Below are 27146 nucleotides of genomic sequence, written 5' to 3'. Positions count from 1 at the left end.
AAGGAAATAACAAAGAACATTGCACTGTTTGTACGTGGGTGCCCTGAAAAATCTAACAAAGGGACTATTAATCCCGATCCCTAGCCTGCAAAAAGGCTCCTTTTTAAATATAATCCCAATTACCTGAGTGAACCTTCCTATTGTTTTCCTGATCTCTTTAGTGTTTCAGTTTTCTTCTGGTTTTCTGTGCTCCCTATCTTCCCGTCCACCCCCTCCCCCGTCTATGTCTCCGTCAGCCCCTCTCCCAGCCCCTGTAGCCCCTCCTCGCTGTGAGCACTGTGCGTATGTGTCTGTTCCAGTGCGAGCTGCAGCTCTCGGAACAGGCAATTACAAGCTGCTCCCCGTACATGGGGTGTCAGAGCGTTCGGGGGTCCCACTACAGCGCTTGCAGCTTTTTGGATTTGTGGGGAGGTTCAAATACCGGGAGAGAAACATCTCTGGGGGGCTTGCAGGGATTTACATGGATTGGTAACCAGTCATTGGATTGTACCGTGTCTCTGATGTTCTGCCTTTGGGAATCTTTTGCAGAGAGATGGGGAAACTTTACTCGAAACACGGTGAGTGCTGATGCACCCGCTTGCCCTATCCCAGAGAATAGTCTTGTTTTGTGCCATCTAATAATCTCTTTCTTTTTTCTTCCCTCTCTGTACTCACGATTTTCCTGCCTGCCAGCTGCAGTTTGCAAACCCAGAGAAAGTCCTGAAGGTAGGAAACCTATTTCCCTGCTCACTTCTAGCTGTAATGTTACTGCTGCTGCTGCTGCTGCTGTACCTTAATGTTATGGGAGGACCCTGAGACTATGCCCGTGTATTTGGAGCCGGACCAGGAAAGTTTGGGGACTTTAGTAACTGGTATTAGTTCTACGCGTACCTAATGCAACAGCGTACTATCTCCCTGTCATACTATCTCGCTGCCGTACAACAGCACTCGCACTAAAGAACACATAGCTCTGTAATATGAGGCTATTGGCTCATACTGAACGATGGTTTTCAAAGGCTTTGACCAATCGCGCATAACTCAGATTAGGGAAGTCTAATTGCGCCCCACCCGCTGTTGCTGAGTATCAATGTCGGAATTTGTAATTCAGCAAGTGTAGGATAGCCTTCCATGTTTCTTAAATTATAGGCTGTGCTGGAAATGTTTCCCTCCTGGTTTATAAACTTCTAAACCGACTTTTGCATTAGTATGCACCTGAAGTGTTAGAAGTTATGCTCCTGGACAGTTCTTAGTATAAAGGACAAAGAGTTTCTGACTGTCTAGTGCTTTGGTCATGTCCTAATTCTGCACCATGTAATGTTTTGATGTGATGTTTCAGTTATATTTGCCTTAAATTTTAGAAGCATACTGACCCTGTTCAGCTCATTGACAAGTTTTCTTAAAGGGGTTGTTCACCTTTAAATGAACTTTGTATCCTCATAGCTTATGGCGTGCTGGGGTTAGTGACCCCCATTTTAAGGCTGGAAAGAGCCAGAAGAAAAATACCAAAAATTTAAAAACTATAAAAAAAAGGACCAATTGAAAACATGCTACCTATTGACCATTCCGTTGCATGCTAAAAGTTGTCCCTTTAATTTGTCCCTTTCCTGTGTATTGCACATTTACCACGCAGTGTTTGCATGGATTCCTTATTTGATTGCATCCAGCAATAGCTGCCCCTACAGTTATAACAGTTTGGATACATGTTTCCCCTTATGTTACAAGTTATAATTGATGATTCTGTGTGCTGTGAAGGGGTTTTCTAAGTTTGACAACTCAATGAATGTGGTAAATCATTTAGCAAAGCTTATTTCCACAGCCTACTATGCCACTCTGGTCACACCGCCTGTTCCTTTTTGTCACAGCATGCTTACTATGTGCTGATAGTCCCAGTCCTCACATCTCCAACCCCCCCACAGAAAGTTTTTGCTGCATGAACTTCCAGATGGATGAGGCCCTTGTTTATTTTAAAGGGACCCTTAAATAGATTGTCACTTAAAAGAGTGACGGGGTAAAAGCGTCATATTTTGCTTTGGAACCTGGAGGTAATTTGATCACCTAGGATATATTGCAACTGCAATTAAATCTTTTTGTAAATATAATTTAAGATCTGGTTTTGTTTGTTTTTAATACATAATAATTGAATCTTTTAGTTACGTAATCTATTTTAGATCAGTTTAATAACAAGTTCTCCTTCCTTGCCATTTTATGTTTATTCTGGCTAACATGGATATCATGAGATTGGCATGTCTGTGTTTCTTTTAAGTAAACAGACTAGTAAACTGGTTTTTCCTGTCCAGCTCCCTTAATCTTTAAAATGCTCCATGTCTGTGATCTAGTATAATGCTTCTGTGTTGGCATAAACCTCAGTGATCTTGTGTTAGGTGACCTTTGACTTTAGGGTATCTTTGATTTTAATCACATGTTTTCTGAATATTCTTGGCTTTTAGTTAGTTTATGGGCTAAAATGTGTCTTGCATTTAGTGGTGCCATTGTCACCATTCAGAAATTGTCTGTTTGTGGCTTTATGAAAGGAAATGTTGAGCTCACTAAAATCAATGTTTTGCCACTTTATGGCATGCCATAATCTGTACTTTTTATGGATAAAGGTTTTGTGATTCCAAAATTTTACATTTCTGTTTTGTATTAACTGGGAATGCGTGATTCCCTTTGCATGCAATGCATATTTGATCTTGTGTCTGTGATCTGAAAAGTGCAGTCAATTTGTCTGGCACGTGACTGTTCAAGTCCAATATACATTTTATAATGTTGTACCACAAAAGTTATTATATACTGCTTGGTGGATATTAGTGATTTGTATGCTTGTGTTCTGTTAGAAAATTATTTTGGGGAAATTTACAACTATACATATTATCGGTAACTTTTATTATGCTTGCCTTAGCTGGAGCATTAAGTTTTAACACCAGTTCAGAAACTTTTAAATGGGAAGTTCTAAAAGAGGTTATAAAGTCAAATTTTTTTTAATTATGGCATTTCTGTTCAGCCTGTTTTCAGCTTGAAACTAAAAAATCTATAATGTTGTTGGGTTCACCAGTAACCAAAATATGTATTGACCAAATGGGTTTCTTATCAGGACGTTTTCAGGCCTTATCCTAATTATCTTACAAGCCTGATAACTGCAAAGCGCAAAATGAAAATATTACAACAAAAGAGAACAGAAAATATGGAAGATAGAAGTGGAAGTTTGTCATGCTCAACTTTTATATTGGTTGTGGGAAAGATTGTTCATTTTCTCTACTAACATTAAAAGCTGAATTGTCGGATATGCAGGTAGAAACAAAATAATTCTACCTCTATCTGAGAATTTGCCATTAACACTCTGCCAATAAAGCGAATAATAACATTTTCCATCCTGTCTGATCCCTCGTTTTCCACCATAAACGCAACGAATTTCGAAAGAAAACAATGTGCAATAATATCAATGCATGTATGGCCACCTTTATGCAAGGTTTGCATAGAATGTAATAATCAGGCAACTTGCGAGTTCTTGAGTAAGTGCAGTGACAGAATGATTTTAATTCAGATAAATGATGATGTGCCCAATTGAATCTCCATTAGAAATATATGTACACATTTTGTAAGAAGTTAAGATATGTGCAGCATATTCTAGATTTTGTGCTTGATTCTTGTTATTTCAAGGTTTCATTTAATTTTAGGTCCCTTATAGCTGTTATGTTTTTCTGTGCAGGTGATAGCTTTGCAGTAAATGCCTGCTTAGCACGGAAAGGCATTGAGGACTGGATTGCAAAACAGAAGTCACCATCTAACTCCAATGTCAAGACCGGGTGCAGAATCACCCAGAGGGTAAGACTGCAATGATTTATAAAAAAATCTTTCTGAATAAGATGCCATTTCAGGAATTGCGCAGCAACATGTGTTTTCTGACATAACTGTCAAGTATAGACCTCAAGTAAATTAACATTCAAAAGGTTGTGATTAATGTGATTATCACCAAGGTGTTCTCTGACCATATAAAGGCACAATTCTGCAGGCCACAGAAACTCAGGCTGTCTTCTAATACCTTTTTTCATTGTTTCTTATAAGACTTTATGGTTTGGGAGGTGTTGCAAAAGACTAGCAGTTCTTGAGGTCTGCACATGTCAGTAGCTCCTTCTTCAGTCTCTAAGTGGTGTGAATAATAATATTTGCACATTAGAAAGCAAGATATCAAACACTGCCCACCAATATATAAAGAAGATTGTCTGACACCAAAAATGTGATTTGTGTATATACAAATAGTATTTCGCAGAAGCATCAGTAAAGGACATCCAGCATGGCTATCTAGCTTGAGAAAGGTGATACATTAGGCAAAACAAAACATGTGGTTCATGTAAAAAAACCCTATGCACGTGTAGGGTGAGGTTTATCAACTTTTTGAGTTTTTTTTACGATTTTGTTTGCACTAAAAAAACTTGATATTCGAATTATGGTTCAAAAACTCGAATGTATTTATTAAGTGCAAAAAACTTGCATGTAAAAAAGCAATCTTAAAGCTTGTGAGTTTCTATAGAAGTCAATGGGGAGTTGTCCTAGCCAAAGTCAAGTCAATTTGAGTTATTTGAGTTTTTTTATTCGGAAGAGTTTTCCTTATTAATAAATAAGTAAGCATTCGATATGCGAGTTTATTCAATTTAGAAAAACAAACTCGAAAAGTGACAGGTAAGCCCAATATTGTCCAGGTAGTGATTATATGTTGCATATGTGTACACTGGTCTTTGTGAATCTTGGCAGATTTTCTCCTTGTTTTAGCAAGAAACCAGATAAATTGTTAATGGGTTAAAGAGCCTAAAAGAAGGGGTTAACTAGATCTGCCTGATGCTAACTTTGTACTTTCATCATTATAATGGTAGTTTGCACAAACTAGAGTAAATCCTGTTTTACTACTTTGTATCTGTTCTGTATACAAAAATGTGTCATGCTCTGTAAAAAACCTTCATGTCCGCACATCAGTTATTTCCACTTATCTGTGTGATTAATAGCAGCTTTTAAAATGCTTTTGACACTATAGAAAAAAATCAGATAATCTTTGAAGCAAGGGTTTTAGAGACTCTGAAACACATTGAATGGTGAGCTATGTCCTATTACATCCTGTACAGACTGCTGATTTATGTAATTTGTAATTAGCTTTTTGTAAGGGTTTGTGCATTTAGCAATATTTGCATTTTATTTTTCAGTAAAAAACTGCATTTATATCACTGTTAGATTTTCAGATATACGTACATTGCTGTCCACTATGCTAGGGAAATGTATTTGGTATATCTGTCCAAGCTCATAGCTCTTTTTCGCTTGTTAAAAAACAGAAGTCGATGTTTGGCTATGGATGCTGCCCTGGCTATGCTACATGTTTGGTTAGGTTGTCTAATATATATTTGTTACTACTATTTAAGTTCAGCTGTTTTAATGTATTGATTGAATGCCAACAACCGTATACATCAGCCTTTATTTCACTTGCACAAAGAATATTGTTTTATTTTTTCACTCTAAATATAATTTATGCCAAAGCTATTTTTTTCTGGCTAAAATCTGTTCAGACCACCCCTTGTTAGTTCTTTATTTAATTAAAGAAATATAACCATAAATATCATACCTTTTATAGTTCAAGGTATACCTAAGGGTAAAGACACACATAGCTACTTAGTAGCAGCTACTTGTCACTGCTACTAAAAAAACCCTGCCATAGACAATACTGAGAACTGCATCTGGTAAAACACAGAGAGAGAGAGAGTTATCCGTAAATGATCAGCATTGTCTATTTCTGTAGCCGTGACAAGTAGGTGCTACTAGTACCTCTTGAGTTTTTTCACCATTTTTCATTGACAAAGATCCTGTTGAGGACGAAACGTTGGGACTACAATGTGCAATGTGTTCGCAATAAAGTTGTGATTTTTTACATAGGGTGTGCCGGTCGGTAAATAATATTTAGTATACATTTAATTTGGCTGTGCACCCCGCCATATGATGTTTTTTGGCAGACACTCCAAGGAGAGATATATATTTGCATATGCAAACTGCTGTTAAAAAGAGAAAACAAATTCTATTCTTTCTGTCATCATGCATTACTTTGTGTTTACATTTCAACAGGTGTTCCTTTGGCAGAAAGTTACTTAGTTTTGCCAAAGCTTCTTGGCATTTACAGGGGTGTAGTGAATTGCTTTAGTGCTCAGATACAGATCTTATGTGTCTGTTTTTTGGGAGCAAGGATATACTGACTCTCATGGTGAACTCCATGGTTGACATGCTTAAAAGAAGTTGGGAAAGGCTGTCTTAGATTTTGGGGCCCATTAATAAATTTACGAATTTAGATTGTTTGAAAGTACGATTTGCGAAAATAATAATTTTTGATGTGTGGAAATGTTACGATCAGAAAGTTACAAAATTTTCGTATCCATACGATCGTAAACAGCGCAAAAAACTTTTTGACTTTGAACCTTTTTGAAGTCTCCCGTAGGAATCAATGGCACTTGCAGCTCCAACCTGGCCAAAGGAAAGTCATGATACCGAAGCTTGAATGAATTACGAAACTTTCGTACTTGTAGCAACAAATACGATTTTGTTGCTAAAATTGTCACAAAGTACGAAAAAGTTGCGTAAATTAACAAAAATTTCGTAGAAAAAAGTTCTAAACTTTAGAAATTTTTTTAGTAATCGGACCTGTCGTACTGTAATGAATGGGGCCCCTTTGAATGCCAGTATCATCATGTTCACTACCAATTATATGGTAGTAGACTGAAAAACGTAAGGCAGAAAGCAGAAATGTACACCTGGAACAATTACAGGCTGAATGCTTGGCCATAATGCTACCGGACAGCTGCTGGTGTTTATTTTCCAATCTCAGGAAAGCATCTTTTATTCAGACTACAGGACATAGACAATGATAAATAGCTCAAGTAGCTCCCATAGGTGCATCCAGATCCAATAATTTATTGGTAGATGATTGATCGATTTCGGTTTTTGTAATAAATGTCAGTACTAGACAGACTGAGGAAAAATGATTCTCCGCCTTGTAGACTTCACAACCCTCAGTTTGGTAATGGGAGCATGGTAAAAGTGTTTTAAGGTATAGGGCAGGTGGTAAGTACTAGAGCTCTTTTGTGACCTGTGTCAGGTTAGGGGCAGGATTGGGGATGCCTACATTCCTTTCCACCCACCAGTTGAATAACATTAGCTTTTAATGGACCAAGGTGAAACAGAATAGTTGATACAAATTTTTAGAGGCTTTTACTCGCCAGTAATGACAAGGAGCTTGCATATTATTAACAGAGAACTATTGGGATGTGGTATTGTTGTAGATTTTCATATGCAAGCAGTATTCAGTTATGAGTTCTGATATCTAACATTGCTTGTGGTATTTCCTTAATTTACATATATTAATACTGGCTTGGTTAAAATCAAGTACAAGGTACTGTATTATTATTACAAAGCAAAAGCAAATCAGTCATAAATTAAGAATTTATTTTAATAGGACTTGTGTTTTGTAAGGCTTCTGGATAATGGGTTTACGAATAATAGATGTTATATTTATGCAATTAATAGTGTTATTTAGTAATTTTCTTAATTAAGAAACAAAAATCTGTAAAAATCTGAATTTGATGCACTACAGAAGAGAGAGATGTATAGAAAGTTACAGTAAGTTTTAGCAAATTACTGTAACATGCGGAAACTTTGGGCAACTTCAGAATACCGAAGCAACTCTTATGCCATTTCTCCTGCTATTGACATTCTTGCCAGAGGGAAGGCATTTTAGGGAGATTATTCTCCCGCAGTAGGAAAGATTTATTGTGGGCAACTAATCTCCCTGTGTGCCACTAGCCTAAAACACTAGGAAAAAAGTTTTAAAATAAATTGTTGTTTGGATTCATGTCATATATATGGGCACTTAGTGGCTTGCTGCAACTAGGTTAAAGGAACAGTAACACCAAAATTTATTATTTCAAATATCCCTTCTAGACACTTTATTTAACACACATACCATATGGAAACTGCAATATTATAACTGGGCATTGAATAAATAACATTACCAGTGATTCATAGGACACAGTGAAAACGGCGATACGGCGACTGCTTGACATCCGCTTTAAACCGGAAGTTCATTTCCCCCGCATCGCTTCGCTTTCAGAATCTGCCTTGCCAGTGATTAATGGCTTTATTTTCTTGCCCGATCAGGGAGAGGGAAGGGTGACGGAGGTCTTCTTATCTCATGCTGTGTTTCGTAGCCTGTGTGATCGGAGCGCTCTGGCTGAGCTTGCACAGGGAGGGGAGGGAGGGGAAGGAGGGGGGAGCTGCCCGGAAATACGTTAGAGTTGGAAGAGACCTGCTGCCTGAGCCTGGTAATGCTATTTATTTTAAATCTGTTTATAATTTTGCCATTTCTATAATATAGATATGCTTATTAAAATCTATAGAAGTGATATTTATAATGTAATTTTTTTGTGTTACTGTGCCTTTAAGTTCCAGTTAATTCTCTCTCTATATATTTAGAAAAACATTGTTCCCATTTTAGGAAACAGTGCTTGTTCCCATGGATTGTTAGAGCAAACATTGAGACCTATAAGTACCTAACTACAAGCAGAGGTTACAAATCTAAATTCTATACTATACTATACTATATTCTTCAAAGTTTTATTTCTAATTATATTATGTAAGAGAGTAGGGGTGGCACAATTTACTTAAAATTCACTATGTGCCCACTAGTAAAAAAAAACTTCTATACCTATCTGTAAAACAGCTCTGTGGAATATGGTGTCACTATATAAATAAAGGATAATAGTGATTTACTAATAGTTAATTTACTAATAGGTGTAATAAGACGCCTGCAGTACTGTAATATAATGCATATAATATAGGTGATGAGCCCTAAAAGAATATACTGTGACCATTTCTACCATAATTCAATAATGTAATCAGATTAAAAGAATTATGTACAGAAAAGAGAGGTAACTAGTCCACATCTTCTTGTATGATTGTAATGAATGTGACCTTTTTATGCCTCCCTCCACCATGAATTGTATTTAACTTTTAATCTAATTTTTCAAAGAGGCCATAAGTACATTACTGACGAATATTCTGCTTGCCCACTGGCAGTGAAGTAGTTAATTTCAGCTGACTTTGATCCTTGGTGGGACTTCCCCTTTAAAGGGACTAAATGCTCTTGTGACATAATGAAGGGATTAGCTGCGCTGCCAGCTATGTAACAAAGCTGGATTCCAAGGAATTATCTCTGAGCGATACCAGTTGCTTCCATAAACTCAATTCAGCCCCACAGTACAGAGAGTTTGGGAGCCTGAGCCCCCTCCTCATAAATTCATTATTTCAGGCTTTGACATGAAACAGATGTATTGGCTGACAGTTTGTAGGGAACCATCTGGATTTCCAGCTGGTGAATGCAAAACGGATGTCCAGCTACCTCAATGTGGGGTGTTGGCTCAGTGCTGCTCTGCTAAGCAGGAAATACACCTTGATATTATATTATGCTCACTGATAACTGATAAAACTGAACCGAATCCTGGATTTAATGCATCCCTACAAAAAATGAGGTAAATGTGGTAAATTTTTACTAGAGGAAGTGATGGCCTGGGCAATTTGTATGCACTAAGTAATTTTGGGGTCTCTAAATGCCAGATACTTTGGTAATCCTATGCACAGTGGGCATCAAACTATTCAGTGGACCCTTGGCATTCATATTTAAGATGTTTTTTCTTGGTACCTAATGCTATGTGGGAAAGAAGATTCTAGAAAGTGGAAGCTTTGAGGTGATTTTCAAGTATTTCATCCAAACCAGAAAAGCAAAAAATGCATGGTTTCCTGGGGTAAACTTACTGTAGGATTTTTGGCCTTGGAATCAAGTATGCTACGTTCTGCTGTAGTGCTTTATAAATTCTGTAATTTACTGCTTTTGAGTTTTTGATCTATAGAAGTAAAAAAATATTCACAAAACTATACATATCTGGTATTGGCATGTTCTAAATGCTCCTATAATGGAGGACAAAATGTTCAAAAAACATCTGGCATTTGGTACATTACGAAATGTGTATATAACTGCGTGAAATGCAAGCTTTGTGACGAATAATTTATAAAAACTAGTATGTTTAGCATAGTTTTGCATGTTGGTAGTTTGCAGTAGAAAGACGCATTTACACATTTTAGTTTCACCAGAATATGTACTTTAGGAAATATATGGTTTTCTAGAGTCTCTGTACTGTTAAAAAGGCATTTTGAAATTCTGCTAAAACCATTTTGATTTTTTCTTAAATTGACATATTGGTATATTGCTTAAAGGACAATGAAAGGTTAATATAAATTAAAAGTAAGTCTAAAGGCATTCTTTTTATGTACTTACTGCATATCTAAATTCCCAGATCCCTGCTTGCTTCTCTCGGATATAGTGCTGGCTGCCTACAGCAGTGTGAAGACTACAGTGACATCACTAAAATCTCTCTTCCCTTTCTGTAGGCTGCCAGTGGCAGCCTTCCTATTCTCTGAGCATGTGTGTAACTTGAGCCTGTCTCCTGTTCTCAGCTACACATACCCACCAGCCAATTAGAAGCGGATCTGGCAGAGGGGAGGGGGGAAGGGAATGAAACACGTGCAGTATGAAGCAAGGAGGGAAAGGAAGGGCGAATACCTTTTTAGAGATGGCTGCCTGTTCTAGAAAATGTGAAGTAAGTGTGACTTAGTAAATATTTGATTAGGCGAGCCAAAAGTGTGGCGTTCTTACTAAACAATAGGAGGACTATTGGGCAGTATGCTTTTTAAATTTTGACTTGCATTCTCCTTTAAGCTAGCCAACATATTGTATTGCAAAGCCATTGATCAAGGAGATCTTTGCCAGATTTGGCCACTGATGTACTGAGACGAGTCATGGTAATTGATTGTTTGGCCCCGGGCCAACGGTTAGATCACAACAGATGCATTTTTAGACCTTTCGGGAGTGGACCGCCTCATTGTGCCAATACAGTTGTCGTCTGATGGGATTTTTAAGTCTGCCTGGTAGTTATCTGTCCAATTTTCGGGAAGGGCTCATACATGGACATATATGTTACCGACGTGGTCTGAAGGGGCCGAAATGGAAGCTTAAAGCTGCTTTGAGTGTTTTCAGCTAAAAAAAATATTTGGCCCTTTAACTGGCCACATTTGAGGAAATTTCCCACAGCTGCTTGCAGTACCCTGATTATTAGCTATCTTACTATGGAGATGTGAAAGCCCTGCAGGTCTGGACTGAGACTCAAAATAGGCCCTTGCATTTCAAATACAGAGAGGCCAAAACAGCCACAGGTTAAATAAATACAGTAGTCACTGTCTATGGCATCTTACAGCAGCCCCTCTGGCATTTGCTAGAATGTACAGTCTTGGCCTGAAGCCCAATGTTCTGAATCACTCCCCAAATAAAAAAAAAAAAATCCATGTGCCCTCTGTTTTCATATTTAGTGGCTTTAACTTATTAGGGTAATTGAAGTTAAAACTTTTTGCAGCCTTTACAGTTTCTGTCTTTTGTCTATTGCAAAATGCGGCCAGTATGGTGCGTATGCACATCCTTTTCGTTCACATATGGAGCACGGAACAGGACGTCCCCGGTGCTCCTTATGTGGGGCATGCCGCCCTAGGCCTGGGCCTTTGTTGCCTCGCCACAAATCTGGGCCTGTTCGGCTGAACCATGGGTACACCACGTAAAGTGCACAGGCATTCTCATTGCAAAATAAATATTTGCTTCAGTTTAGCATTTCAAGGTAATTGTAACTTTAGAAATTTAAGTTCGACTAATTACATATTAAACACTCATTGTGTTTTGAAGCTGTATTTTTTCCCCCATCTTTTACTAACCTTTTTTATGAAATGGTAGTTGTTTCCTGGAGATAGTTACATGAAACTGAGCTTGTGTGTTGTCTGATTAAAGGGATACTGTCATGATTTTTATGGTATACTTTTTTATTTCTAAATCACACTGTTTACATAGCAAATAATCCACTTTACCATTTAAAATTTTATTCTTGAGCCAACAATTTTCTTTTCTTTTTAGTTGTAATATTGGTGTGTAGGCAGCCATCTCAGTGCATTGAGTCTGACCTTTCAGAAAGAGCCAGCACTACACATTAGAACTGCTTGTATGTATGTATGTATGCTTTCAAGTAACCTATTGTTTCTCCTACTACCATGTAACTGGATGAGTTGCAAGCTGGACTAAGATTTCTTATTATTGAGTGCTATCCTGCTATTCTGTTTGTGTTTTTGAAAAATGGATTTCAAGGCAGGATTCTGCTGGAAAAGCTCTATTAACTGATGCCTTTTGAAAAAAAAAAAAAACATATTTTCCCATGGCAGTATTCCTTTAACCTTACTTTAGTATAACCTTAGGTTATAAAACTGGATTTAGATCATACTTATACTCTCTATATTGTGCAACATGTATTAAATAGCAATCTTGAAGTTATATATTTAAGTCTTTTTTTGTTTTATGTAACTAAATATAATTATAAATCTTGTTTTCGGACTAAAAACATGAATCACTGCAATATATGTAAGGCCTAAAGGGGTTAATTATGAAGTTCAATCACATAAACAGGCTGGGAAGGAAGTAGCTGAATAAATACAGACTCCCAGAGTGCTTTGAGGTAGTAGCCAATAAAGGTTTGAAGGAGGACTGAAGTGTGGCAGACAATCAATCGTCTCTTCTAGGCCTAGTCTTTCATGTGAGGTTGTTAGTACTTTTGGAGGGGGCTGGGTTCACTTCTGTGGTCCCCTTCATGTTAGAAAAATAACATCAGAAGGTCCTGGTAAAGCAACTGTGCTGTAAAAATAAATAAAAACACAGTTTTCCTTTTATTTTTCTTTAAGGGCATTCCTGTAGCCCCTCCTGAATTTCCATGAGCCCCTTCTGGATAAAATAACATACCAGATTAAAGCATCTGAGGCACTTTTTTTTAACTTGGGGGAAGGGTATCCTAAGAAGGATATTTTGAGCTAAGGAATTTGAGATGGACGTTTACAATTTTCTGTCTTAAAACACCATTCCCGTTTATACACTTCACAGTTAATTGTGGCATTGCATACCCACTGAAACAGGTAGTGCTTATTTTATATAAAGACACTGGGACCTATTTAAACACAATTGCTTGAACCAAAATGAAAATAAACTTTATTGTATTTTACATACACCCTGTTTTTCAAGACTTTTTTTAATATTTAGTCCTTGAATCAAAAATATAGATTTTGCAACTCTTTCATTTTTAAGATAATGATAGCATTTTATATAATTATTAATTCTCTTTAATATTATTGAGGATAGCATACTGAGTTTCCTAAACTAGGACAAAACTGCACATTTTGTGAACATTTTAGTTTGGCATATATATTTTAAAAATTTTTAATAACTTCATTAATTGATCAACAGATTTATTAAGCTGTACCAGACCAGTATCTTCAAACCGAAGCTGTGCTGTGCCAGAAGCCTTTAGCAGCTGTGCAGTATGTATTGACAATGCAGAAACTATTTTATCCCAGCAGTGAGAAAACTGCTTAGAGCAAGCCTATAAACTCATAATTCACCTTTAAAATACAGCACAATTCTGGTACCTGCATTTTATACACTCACATATATAAATGGTATATGTGGCGTTGCAGTATTTTTTATAACTGAAAGTTGTTTTAAATGGATAGTTTACCTCAGTTAACTTATAATATGTTATAGAATGTTCTACTCTTAGCAACTTTTCCTTTGGTCTTCATTTTTTTTTTTTGTAGTGTTTGCATTATGTGTCTTTATATTCTGCCTTTTCCGTCTTTTAAATGGGGTCACAGACCCTGACAGCTAAAAAGCTATTGCTGTGTAAGGCTGCAATATTGTTACTTTTACTTTTTATTACTTCTCTCTGTATTCAGGCACCCTCTAATTTGTATTTAAGGCTTTCATTCAGACCACTAAATTGACACCTAGGAACCAAACAACTGTTAAAATTTAAAATAGAATAGAAGATGAACAAATTGCAAAAAATTGAAAACCACAAAAAATAAAAATAGGATGACCAAATTGTCTCCAAATATGTCTATATCATATTATTTCTGCTTTAAAGGACAAGGAAAGTCTAAAAACAACATGAGCTCAATAACTTAGCCTTAACACAGTCCTTAACATATTTCCTGAACTCACCGTGCTGTTGCTTAATCTGGAAAAGTCTTGTCAGTAAATGCAGTACCTGCTCCTAGCCTCTGCAGCTTCCTGTCTCACTGAACACCGATTGTCCAGGACACAGACATGCTCAGTGCAGAGCAGAGAGCTCCGTTTTTTTTTTTTTTTTCCTTTCAAGATCTGCAGTCTCTGGAGATATGTTTGACCCCTTAGCCCCGCCCACTTCACTCTACTGTCCAATTGGAATGCTCCTGTGTTTTTTCAGTCCCTCATCCCCAGCCATCCCACAGCCACTGTCCCACAGCCACAGTGCCTCATCCCCAGCCATCCCACAGCCACTGTCCCACAGCCACAGTGCCTCATCCCCAGCCATCCCACAGCCACTGTCCCACAGCCACAGTGCCTCATCCCCAGCCATCCCACAGCCACTGTCCCACGGCCACAGTGCCTCATCCCCAGCCATCACACAGCCACTGTCCCACAGCCACAGTCCCTCATCCCCAGCCATCCCACAGCCACTGTCCCACAGCCGCAGTCCCGCATCCCCAGCCATCCCACAGCCACTGTCCCACAGCCACAGTCCCTCATCCCCAGCCACAGTCCCACAGCCACAGTCCCTCATCCCCAGCCACAAAAACCCCTCTCAATCGCCATTAGTAAGCTCAGGGTTAAGTAAAGATCAGGGCACTTTAAAAACCTCCTGCCCTAAAACTCACTCTCGCTGCTTGAAGAACGCGCCAGTCAGTACTGTGACGTCACAGGGTCACGAAGCGGCGCATGCACAATAGAAGCGGCCGAAAGGGGGAAGTGGCGTATGCAGTTTGAAAATGTCGGCGCCAAAGTAAGAAGACAAGAAAATCTTCTGATACATGGTGCGCCGATGCAGAAGCAGATTCAAATTTGGGAATGTAGCGACTCAAGACAGGGGCTGATGCCCTAATCAAAAATGGGTATATCGTTTTTTTTCTTTCCTTCTCCTTTAATAATTAATATCACTCTAAATGAATATTACAAAACATACTTTTGAATGAGTACTTGGTCAGTGACAAGTTACAACTAATTAGATTTGTGCTTCAATTGTTTCACTGGCAGCTGGCTAAACAAATCTGGTCATTGATTGCTATGGGTTTCTCCCCTCGTGCAAATTTTACCTGTATTTAAGCTAATTATTTTCAACAGTATTGTATAACACTGTGGAATATTTTATTTCCTTATAAATATTTGTTAATAATTATTAGAATACTTTTGGATTGTGTTAGTGTTATAAATGTCTTTTTATAAAACGTAAAAAGATTTCTGTCAAAGGTGTATGGCTGCCAAAGGTGTTGTAGTAATTTAGGGATGGAAATTAGTTTAAGCATTAAAATCTTAATGAAATCCAATTATTCAATATAATTTTAATGATTTTGGCAAAATTATTGATGGACAGTTTTTTTTTCAGTTTTGTATTTATACAGTACATATCAGAACTAAACCGCTTTTTACTGTAGGTGTAATAGACACTTCATATATTGAGATGAGACAAATATACTTAAATTATTTGCAATCATGCGTGATAGTATACCAGTTTTCATAATATTCTGCTTTAACAAGATTATTTACAATAGCTTTTTAGTATTTATTATACTTAGTTAGGCTGTGACAGTATTGTCTCCTGTTGCTGTCAATATTACCCTGTTGTTGTCTGATATGGTACTGAAGAAAAAAAAAATGGTAAGGAGGGGGAGGGAAATAACATTTTCCAAAAACCAGAGAATGAAAGGGGAGAGAAAATATCCATGATAAGGGGAACAGAACTTGGAAGTGCTCAGCCGCTCCGTTATTAACCTCATATCGTTTCCAGCAGTTAACGTTTGACCTTTTCATATAAATCTGCTTTTTAGTAGTGCTCCTAGTCCGGTATCATTCATTTATCTTTATAAGATTCTAGGAACATAACCCATGGGGACCATGTCAAGACGAATTTGTCTGGAGTCCCCTGGACATTACTAAGTAGTTCTTCCATCCGCATTACATTTCCCATCTCTTTAACCCATTCATTAATAGTTGGGGGGATAGTAGATTTCCAGTGGCGTGGTATCACTGTCCTGGCAGCCCCCAAGCAGAAGCCTAAGAGGGAACTTTTATATTTGGTAACTGAACCTGGGAGGATTGAGAGGATGCCTATCAAAGGGTCGGGTTTCAGGTCTAGGCCTGTGCAGGAGTTAATAACCTTGAATATTTGTTCCCAGAATGGGATCAATACTAGACATTTCCACCATATGTGCAAAGGGGTCCCTATGTCTATTCCACATCTCCAGCACTGATTCGTAACCGTGGGGTATATCTTATGTAAAATTTCGGGGCATTTGTACCACCTTGAGATTATTTTATAATTTGTTTCTTGAGCTTTGCAAGCTATAGAGAATTTATGCGTAAGATAAAAGCAATTTCCCCATTGGTCTCCTGTGAGATGTGTCTGCAGCTCCCCCTCCCACTTCCTAGTGAATTTGGGTAACATGGTAGTTTTGCTAGCAGTAAGTAGCTGATATAATATCGAAATTGTATGCTGCACCGGGGTTATTTGTAAGCATAATTCTTCAAAGGGAGTGGGGGGGAGGGCTATACTTTGTTTGTTACCTGGGTCCATCAACCAGTGCTGTAGCTGGGCATGTTTTAGCTGAGCCAAGAAAGTATGTGCCTCGTCAGGGCAGATAGTTACCAAGGGGAGTAATTTGCCATTGCTCTTTCCTAGAAAAGTTCCCTTGGTCATACCTGGGGGGAAGTTGGGATTTCCTATGATTGGGGAGAGTGGTCCATTACGATAGATTAAGGAAGGGCTGCTTTTCAGTAGTTTGTCAGCTTGTAGAATGGTTTCTTTACAGATTATTGGTAAGAGCCCACTATCTGGTCTTTGGGAGGGGGGAAGCCACCAGAGGGCTTGTAGTGGCCTGTCCAAGATAGATTGTTCTATCTGTACCCATGTTTTAGTCTTTTGGTGCTGGAACCATTCTGTTACTCTTATTAACATAGTAACATAGTAGGTTGGGTTGAAAAAAGACATACGTCCATCAAGTTCAACCATAATGCCTATACCTAACCTGCCTAACTACAAGTTGATCCAGAGGAAGGCAAAAAACCCCATCTGAAACCTCTCTAATTTGCCTCAGAGGGGAAAAAATTCCTTCCTGACTCCAAGATGGCAATCGGACCAGTCCCTGGATCAACTTGTACTAAGAGCTATCTCCCATAACCGTGTATTCCCTCACTTGCTAAGAATCCATCCAGCCCCTTCTTAAAGCTATATAATGTATCAGCCAGTACGACTGATTCGGGGAGGGAATTCCACAACTTCACAGCTCTCACTGTAAAAAATCCTTTCCGAATATTTAAATGGAACCTCCCTTCTTCTAAACGGAGTGGGTGCCCTCGTGTCCGTTGGAAGGACCTACTGGTAAATAAAACATTAGAGAGGTTATTATATGATCCCCTTATATATTTATACATAGTTATCATGTCACCTCTTAAGCGCCTCTTCTCCAGTGTAAACAGACCCAACTTGGCCAGTCTTTCTTCATAACTGAGACTTTCCATACCCTTTACCAGCTTAGTTGCCCTTCTCTGGACCCTCTCTAACTCAATAATGTCCCGTTTGAGCACTGGAGACCAAAACTGAACAGCATATTCTAGATGGGGCCTTACCAGTGCTCTGTAAAGGGGAAGAATAACCCCCTCCTCCCGTGAATCTATACCCCTTTTAATACAGCTCAAAACCTTGTTTGCCCTTGCAGCTGCTGCCTGGCATTGCTTGCTACAGCCAAGTTTATTATCTACAAGGACTCCAAGATCCTTCTCCATTATGGATTTGCCTAGTGCAGTCCCATTAAGGTTATACGGGGCTTGCATATTTTTACATCCCAGGTGCATGACCTTACATTTATCCACATTAAATCTCATCTGCCACTTAGCTGCCCAGATTGCCAGTTGGTCAAGATCCTGCTGCAGGGATGTCACATCCTGGATAGAATTGACTGGTCTGCAGAGTTTTGTGTCATCTGCAAACACTGATACATTACTCATAATACCCTCCCCTAAGTCATTTATGAACAAATTAAACAAAAGTGGACCCAGTACAGAACCCTGAGGGACCCCACTGAGAACCTTACTCCAAGTAGAGAATGTGCCATTAACAACCACCCTCTGTACCCGATCCTGTAGCCAGTTTTCTATCCATGTGCAAACGACTTCACTAAGACCAATAGACCTTAGAGAGGACCGTTGCTTCCCAGTATTTTTTAATATTAGGTAGGCCTAGCCCGCCTCTTGCCTTCTGGCGAAATAGTATTTTCCTATTAATTCTGGGCTTAGAGCCTGCCCATATAAAAATAGAAAATATTGCATTCAGTTTATCAAAAAAGCTCTTAGGTGGTTCTGTAGGTATTGTTTGAAATTGGTAAAGGAGCCTTGGTAAAATGTTCATTTTTATCAGGCTAATACGGCCGAACCAGGAGAGTTGTAGGGGCTGCCAGGAGTTAAGATCATGGGTTATCTGGGTGAGGAGTGTATGCTGATTAAGTTGATATAACTTAGTTTGATCAGCAGGGATGTTGATGCCTAAGTATTTTATGGAATCTTTGCTCCACTTGAATGGGTAATGGTCTTGTAATGATTGTTGTATCAGTGTGGGTAATGATACATTCAATGCTTCCGATTTCCCAAAATTAATTTTGAAATTACTATATTCACCATATTCCCTAAATTCTTGCATGAGTGCTGGGAGGGATATTAATGGTTGCGTGATGTAAACCAGTAGATCATCTGCATATAAGGCAGTTTTATGGTGGTTGCCCCGTATCTGCACTCCTGATATATTACAGTTTTGTCGTATGGCAATAGCTAGGTGTTCCATGACCAGAGCGTACAGGAGTGGGGATAGGGGGCATCCCTGCCTTGTTCCATTGCTACTTTTAAATGGTTCTGAGAGGCTTCCGTTAATCTTAATTCTGGCCCGGGGGTAGTTATATAGTGCCATTATTCTGTGTATAGCTTTATGTCCTAACCCTATCTGGGCGAGGGATTCCCGGAGGAAGGCCCAGCTGACCCTGTCGAAGGCCTTTTCGGCGTCCGTCGACAGGGCCAGCATGGGTATCTTATGTCTCTTGGCATGATCTAGTATTGTAATAGTCTTTAGCGTGTTGTCTTTAGCCTCTCTCTGGGGCACAAACCCTACTTGATCTAAATCTACTAGGTGTGGTAGGTATGTTTTGAGTCGTTCTGCTAGAATTTTGGCGTATATTTTTATATCAACATTCAATAGTGATATAGGCCTGTAGCTGGGACAGGTTAGAGGGTCTTTCCCTGGCTTATGTATTAAGGAGATATGGGCATCTAACATTGCTGAAGGTGTGCATGGGTTGGAGTCTAAATTGTTGAAGGCATTTAGCATCAGGTCTGCTAGTTCGGATCTCAGTGTTTTGTAGAATATAGCCGTGTACCCATCTGGTCCTGGGGCTTTTCCAGATGGGGAGGCTTTTATGGAGGATAATAGTTCTGCCTGTCCTATCGGTTCTTCAAGTAGGTCTCTCTCTTCCTGCTTAAGGCAGGGTAGGGCGGTCTTATTGATATATGCTTTTATTTTTTGGAGAAAGGCTCCTTCTGCTATATCTGTGGGCTTTTTAATGTTATAAAGATCCGAGTAATATTTATGCATAGTGCTGGCAATTTCTGTGGTTTTATAGACAATCTTATCATTTTGTGTTTTGATAGCGGGGATATAAGACATTCCTATCTTTTGTTTGACCGCATGTGCCAATAATTTACCCGGTTTATTGCTGTTTTCGTAATAGAGGCTTTTACATTTCTGTAAAGCATATGTTGATTTTTTATTTAATTCTGCCTTCAATAATTCACGGGTGGTTGTGAGTTCGGTCAGGGTGTTTTCGGTTAAAGAGTTTTTATGTAGTTGTTCTAGTTTGCTAATTTTCTGGGTAAGGTCTGTAATGAGTTGGGATTGGGCTCTCTTATGTCTAGATCCATGTTTTATGAGTACTCCCCTAAGTACTGCTTTTAGTGCTTCCCATTTTATAACAGGATGTGTTGTGTCTGGGGCGTGTACCTCTTTAAAGAATTTTAATTCAGATTTTAAATCTGAAATACAATCTTTGTCTCTTAAGAGAGATTCATTAAGTCTCCATGTCCAGGCCCTCCGTTCAGATATGGGTAAGGATAGTTTTAGGTAAATAGGGGCGTGGTCTGACAGAAGTTGAATTCCTATTTTTGTTTCTGTTACCCATTCAAGTGCAGCGTGAGATAGAAATAGATAGTCAATCCTGCTGTATGTTTGGTGGACCGGGGAGAAGTAGGAATAGTCCTTTTCCCCTGGGTGAAATGTTCTCCAACTGTCCATTAGTTGGTTGCTATGGAATTGGGTTTTGATATGTTTTAATTTGTTATATGAGAGGTTAGATTTACCCGAGGAGGTGTCTAATGTAGGGTCAAGAGATAAATTAAAGTCTCCTCCAAATATAGTTACACCTTCTTGGAAACCTTCAAGGCGGGTCACTACCATTTCGAGGAATTCATGTTGGTTTTGATTTGGTGCATAGCAGTTTACTAGTGTCAGTATGTGTCCCGAGATATTTAGTTTCATAAATATGTATCTCCCATTGGGATCTATTACAGTATTTAGGAGAGAGTAGTTTAATTGCTTATGTATGGCAATAGCGACCCCTTTGCTTTTGGAATCTGGGTTGTCGCTGAAGTACCAATTTTTGTAGTATCTATTTTTAAACTGTGGTCTGTGACCCGTCTTAAAGTGAGTTTCCTGTAGAAAAACAATCATAACCCTTTGTTTATGCAGACCTGTGAGGATTTGTGCTCTCTTCATTGGGGAGTTAAAGCCTCGGACATTATAGGAGCAGATTATGAGGTCAGACATGGTCAAGTCGGTTTCGTAGCGTACACGGATGGGAGCGACTGAGCGACTGAAGGGGAGAAAGAAAAAACAGTAACATTAAGAGCAATGTCATCATACAATTTTCAGACCATTTAACGGTGTGAATTATAGTGCATATCGTAACCTTAATTATCCCATCTATGGTATGGGCTAGGCATTCCTGCCTTAGCTGTGGTAGCCTATGTGGGGGTATAGGCACGGAGGTCAGTAACAAGTGCGAACTATAATATAGTAAGAAAAGGGGTAGTGAGGTATACAAGGTTATATTAACCACTGGGGATAGTGAGCAAGTGCACTAGAGCCATATTAATGATTTCTTTGTGGGCAGCTATTAGTTTTAGTTCGGGCTTTGCTGTTGAGTGTCTCAGGCCTATATTGGCCAAGAGAGTTTAAGGGGCTCAGTTCAGTTCATGTCGAGGTAATTCTCTTCTTTGTTGGTGTGCTTTGGCCACTTCGTGGGGTCCGCTCTCTTTGGGGTCGAAGTTTAGTAGAGGTGGTGTTGTTTTGATTGTAGCCAGCTCCAGTGATCCAGTCCCAGGATTCCCAGTCCGGGGTCTCCACTTGTGGTAGTTGTAGGCTGTCCAGGAAGGCTGGGATGTCTCGGGGTGACCTTATTGTAATAGATTTACCTTCTTTTATCACGATCAGAGCGAATGGGAAACCCCACTTATATCGGATGGCCCGTTCCCTTAGTAGATCTAGGACTGGTTTTAAGGCCCTTCTTTGGCGTAAGGTGTGTCTGGATAAGTCTTGAAATAGTTTCACCTTTGAGTTAGCAAAGTCAATTTCTCCTTTGTCTCTCGCTTTCATCATTATGGCTTCTTTGGTTTTGTAGAAGTGTACTCTGCATAGCACGTCCCGTGGGGTTTCAGATGTTAAGTCTCTGGGTCTTAGTTCTCTGTGGACTCTGTCCAAGTTTATTGTATTGTCAGGGTGCTCACCTAAAAGCAAATTGAATAGCTTGATGACTGTGCTGGTGAGTTCTTGTTGGGTTATAGTTTCTGTGAGTCCTTTAATCCTGATATTGTTTCTCCTGGAACGATTTTCCTGATCGTCCAGGAGGTTTTGTAGGTATAGAAAGCGTGCTTCATATTGCGCAATAGTCTTGTCCGCCTTAGAGATATTAACTGTGTTGTTGTTTACCGCTTTTTCCAGTTGTGTATATTTTTCTGTTATCTCTAATAGCTTTGTGTGTAGTAGGCTGATTTCTGTTTTTAAAGTCGTTTCTGTCTTATGGACCAGCGTTTCGATATCTTGGCGTGGGGGCAGAGAGAGAATGTGCGCTCTTAGTTCTGCGTCTAGTACTGAGGCCGCGTGTTGTTTAGCGGGCGAGTGCGTAGGCCCAGATTGTGGTCTGTCATTACCTTCGAGCTGGGAGTTAGTTGGGCCCTCTTTCCTTGCTATTTGAGAGGCCTCTCGTAAGCTTACACGCATTGGGTTAGGCACATTATGATCAGTAAGCGCAGTTTGAGCATCGACTCGTGTCTCTGATTCCCCTGATATTAGGGTGGTGTGTGGGGTGGTTACCGGTTGCCATTCCTCCCCAGAGTCCCATTGTGGCGATGCCGCGGGTTGTGTTATAAGAGGTGCGTTAATTGAAAGCGGTATACTCGCCGTGGTTTCGCATTCTTCCATCGGGTCTGAGTTTTCTTTTTCCTCCTCCGATGCAGTCCTGGTGTCGGTACTGCGCGTTGGGGAGTTCCAAGATGGCGCCTGTTCGTGCGCTTCGGTCTGCACATCTGAGCAAGATACCGAGCGGCGTTGGAAATACTTAGTTAAGTGCGATTTTTGGGGTATTTCCTGTGTCTCTGGGCTTTTGCGACCCCTCTTGGATTTGCCCATGTTTTTTATCTCGCTGTTTTGCCCGTCTGCTAGCGAAAAGAGTAGCTCTGTGCATGGAGCTCTCTTCACTCACGTCCGCTCATCACCACGTCCAGGCCACGCCCCCGATGGACAGTTTTTTAATGCTGTTATAGCAAGCTAGAAAATACATTTTAGTCATTTTTTTGTCCAAGGAGATGCCTAGTTCTTTAAAGTGAGTCTGGTGTTTTGGCACAAATTGTCATGTACAGTGAAACTTCTTCCCCTGTTTGTGACAATGAAGCAGAGAGACACTCAAATAATTTCTATACATATTTTACTCAACTTTTACACATTCATTTATGTGTAAATGCATTTGTGACCATATTCATTTTCGAGTGTTACTTGCCCTTTAAAGAAACAGTAGCACCAAAAAATGAAAATAAATTAAAGAAGTTAAACTATAATGTACTGCTGCCCTGCACTGGTAAAAGTTGTGTTTGCTTCAGAAACACTACTAGACTGTATATAAAAACTCTGCTCTGTAGCCACGGGGGCAGCCATTTTAAAGTGATTCTGACACGATAAAACTACTTTTCAAAATATGAATATACATAAAAAGTTACCTATAGGTTGTGTTGACGGTTTTTCGCTGACAGGTTTGGTTTTGTAATTAATTGTTACTTGAAGTACCTAAACCTGACTGTTTTGCCAACCTGGCTGTCCCTTCTCAGTCTGTCAGTTATAGCTTCTAATGCTAACAGACAAATATGGCTGCCCCCTCATAGAGGAACACTGGGGATCAGACAGGTAATGTAAATGCCTCAGGCAAATATTTTTATGGCAAAATTCTAAAGTTCTTGCAAAGACAATGTTATGATAGATGTAAAAAAAGATTTACTTTCTGTTGTCAGTATCACTTTAAAGGAGCAAAGGCACAGGTTATATAGCAGCTAACAGATAAACTCTGAATACAATGGTGTCTTATCTGTTATCTGCTATGTAACCTGTGCCTTTTTTCCAGCTTGAATGGCTGCCCCCATGGCTACACAGCAGCGTATTTATATAAACTATAGTGGTGTTCCTAAGTAAAACACACCAGTTTTACCAGTGCAGGGCCACAGTACATTATATTTTAATGACTCTAAAACACTTTCATTTTTTTGGTGTTACCGTTCCTTTAAGCCATAATTATTCTTTAGTACTTACTGAAGCATGGAAGGCATCAGGCAAAACTTCTTTCTTTGCCAAAAATATCAGGGTTTATGGCAAATAAAAGCTGCTTTGTGTATCTAGTCTGTTCTTTTCTGTTTGCCAAAAAAACTCACTTATTTGATCATTACTTTTGTTTTATCTTTTGAATAGTAAAATGTTTATTCAAAATATTTTACTTTCTTTGTTAGAAGCTATTCCATGAATTGATCACAGCCGATATATTTTTGTAGTTTATGAAATATGTTTCGTTTTATATTTATTCTGTCAAAATGTTGCTACAAAAATATTAGAACAGTGCCAGGAAGGCTAGAAGTAAGAAAAGAATTAAGAAGAGCTAAAAACAAAAGGGAATTTATATAACCTTTCTAAGAACATATTTTTTACATTTATGTTTTTACATGTACTTACTGTTTCTGGAAGTTTCTGAGATATTTTAATTTTAGTTTAAGGACCCATGGAGAGGTTCAGTTGCCTGCGATAGATCTCTGCTATCGTGTGTGTGACTAACTGCTCAGAAATGCCTTTTATTGACTTTTGTTGTTGCTGGTGGAAAGGCCATCACATTTGGTATTCCGAAATCATGTGAAGTTTCCTCCTGCTGGCAACTTCGTGTGACTTTGTAAAATCGAAGAGATGCGAAGGGATTTCCGCCGACGACTCCTGTTGTTGCTGTTGGAAAGCCATTTTGGAGCATTTAGTCATCTGCGATAGCAGAGATCTATCGCAGCCGACTGAACTGCTCCGTGAGTTCTTAGCCTTAAGGCCCCCATACACGGGCCGATTTTTTACTGTCAAATGACCGATTCCCGAACAATACGATACTATCGTTAAGTTATCGTATAGTTGATGGTGTGCGAACGATCGTCGGCCCACTAATCGACCCGACATTATCGTCCCCAAAATCGATTGGCCAGGTTTAAAAATTTTAGTCGTTTAACGATAAGATCTGCCAGTTGGTGTGAGTGTCAGACATTTGTCTTCGAACGATGTTTCTCTGCGCATGTCAAGATTGCCAGCAGCGGAAGTCATGAACATAAATAAATACCGCTTCCGCCACGACATACGATCGTACGTATTTTACGATACTGATACAATGAAATCTTTTGCAAATTATCGTTGCCCGTGGATGGCATATCGTATGGAAACGCGATCGCCATACGATCGTTTAGACTGCTAATACTAGGCTTTTGGCTAGAGTTAGCAAAACTAGGGTTAACTGAATACAGGAAGTTCTTAGTTGCTTACACTCTGAAGCCATTCAAATTGAAAAGAATGAGGAGGCAGTCTCTTCAACCCTAATGATTTGTTTGTGAATCCACATGGTGACTCTACCTAAGCTGATCAGATAACCCTGCACTACACTGATGAGCCTCAAGAAGGGCGAAACCGGTCTGTAGTTGGGAATCTGATCAGCTATTATCCTGTCTTCTGCTTTAAAAACCCAGTGGGTGAGCTTTAGCCTATAGGATAAACCCATGTAAATGGGATTTTCTTGGAGCTTGTTTGGAATTCATTCCCAGAATTCCTCTTGTTTATTTGCCACACAGCAGATAAAAGACTTTAAAACAGTTTAAAGGAAATGTAACACTAACATTTTTTAAGTAAAAAATCTATTCTACCCTGCCCCAATAATTGCCCTATCCTGCACACCATTTATTATTTTGAATGCTTTATTAGAAAAAAAATTCCTAAAACTTGGCTTCCAGTCATTTGAAAAAGGGCGATATGGCGATGCAGGGCAGAATCCACAATTCAAAGATCGATTGATCGATCCTAGCCTTCCTTCTGTATATAAAGGAGTCGGGCTAGGATCGATCATCGCATAGTGGATTCTGCCCTGCATCGCCAAGTTTTAGCAGGTATTTATTTAGCCAAACCAAGTTTTAGCAGGTATTTTCTAATAAGGAATTCAAAATCATAAATGGTGTGCAGGATAGGGCAATTATTGGGGCAAGGTAGAATAGATTTTTTACTTAAAAAATGTTAGTGTTACTTTTCCTTTAAATTTTTGTTGTTACTGTTCCTTTAAGTGCTATGGTACATTTTGTCTCCCGCATAACATCAATGTTGTTAAAATGCTAGAAAATACCCTTCCACTGTGGCACATTAAAGGAAAAGTAACACAAGATTTTCACAAATTACAAATATACCAAAACTGCATTTTCATAAGTGGTTATTGAATAAATAGCATTACCTTGGATGTATAGGGCATAATAAAAAAAGGCAATGTGTCGACTGCTATACTTCCGTTTAAATTCGGAAGTTAGTTTCCTGCATTTTCTAGTGTGTGTGAGGAGCCTACTTTCATGGTGATTAGTAGGTTTTTTCATTTGTGTTCAGGGAGAGGCCTTCTTATCTCTTGCTCTGTTTGTATTTCTGTGTGAGTGGAGCACAGAATTGAGATTGTACAGGGAGGGCAAGAAAGGGGAAGCTGACCTGAAGTATGTTACGGGCAATTATTATTATTATTAACATTTATTTATAAAGCACCAACATATTCCGCAGCACTGTACAATAAGTGGGTTTCATACATTGGACATACAGAGTAACATATAAAGCAATCAATAACCGATACAAGAGGTGAAGAGAGCCCTGTCCAAAAGAGTTTACAATCTATGTTAATGGTAATTTAAAATCTACTTATGACATAAACATTTCTGTATGATAAATATGGTCCTGGTCCTTTAATCACGGCAGGTATGTAAGTAAAATCATATAATCACACAAAATTGAATCAGATTTAAATTTTAGCCAATTACAGGCTTATAGTCGATTCTGGTATGTCACCGGGACGGGACATGTCATTTTTGTTTGTCATTTTTTGTTCATGTCATTTTTTATTTTTAAAGATAGTACTTTTTATTGCCTGTAGTGAATATTAGTGCTCATTCCATGTGGCAACTTTAGTCACATGATATGAGTCTCAGTACAGACATAGATACAATATATATATATGCCCATGGGACAGATGGTTGTTATTATATAATATATATATTTGGCAAATATATTATTATATTTAGCAAAAATTTTAAAGTTTACCTTGTGAATGCAAAGTAGGTTTATTTAGGATATTTAGTTATA

The 27146-nt window shown here is 38.8% G+C and overlaps 1 protein-coding gene across 2 annotated transcripts in view; it reads left to right on the top strand.

Annotated features, from left to right (window-relative positions):
* Positions 1–205: 205 nt before the first annotated feature.
* nkd1 (naked cuticle homolog 1) overlaps positions 206–27146 on the top strand; it is an 85922-nt gene continuing 58981 nt past the window's right edge. Inside the window, exons 1-3 of one of the 2 annotated variants that reach the window (XM_012961126.3) lie at positions 206–557; positions 679–705; positions 3686–3801. In XM_012961126.3, coding sequence (XP_012816580.2) covers positions 533–557; positions 679–705; positions 3686–3801 — 168 coding nt within the window. In that variant the 5' untranslated portion in view covers positions 206–532. 2 annotated transcript variants of the gene reach the window in all.

The sequence above is a fragment of the Xenopus tropicalis genome, chromosome 4, assembly GCF_000004195.4.
Source record: "Xenopus tropicalis strain Nigerian chromosome 4, UCB_Xtro_10.0, whole genome shotgun sequence".
NCBI classification, from domain to species: domain Eukaryota; kingdom Metazoa; phylum Chordata; class Amphibia; order Anura; family Pipidae; genus Xenopus; species Xenopus tropicalis.
The sequence above is the reverse complement of the archived record's forward strand: the minus strand, read 5'-3'. Positions and strand labels throughout refer to the sequence as shown.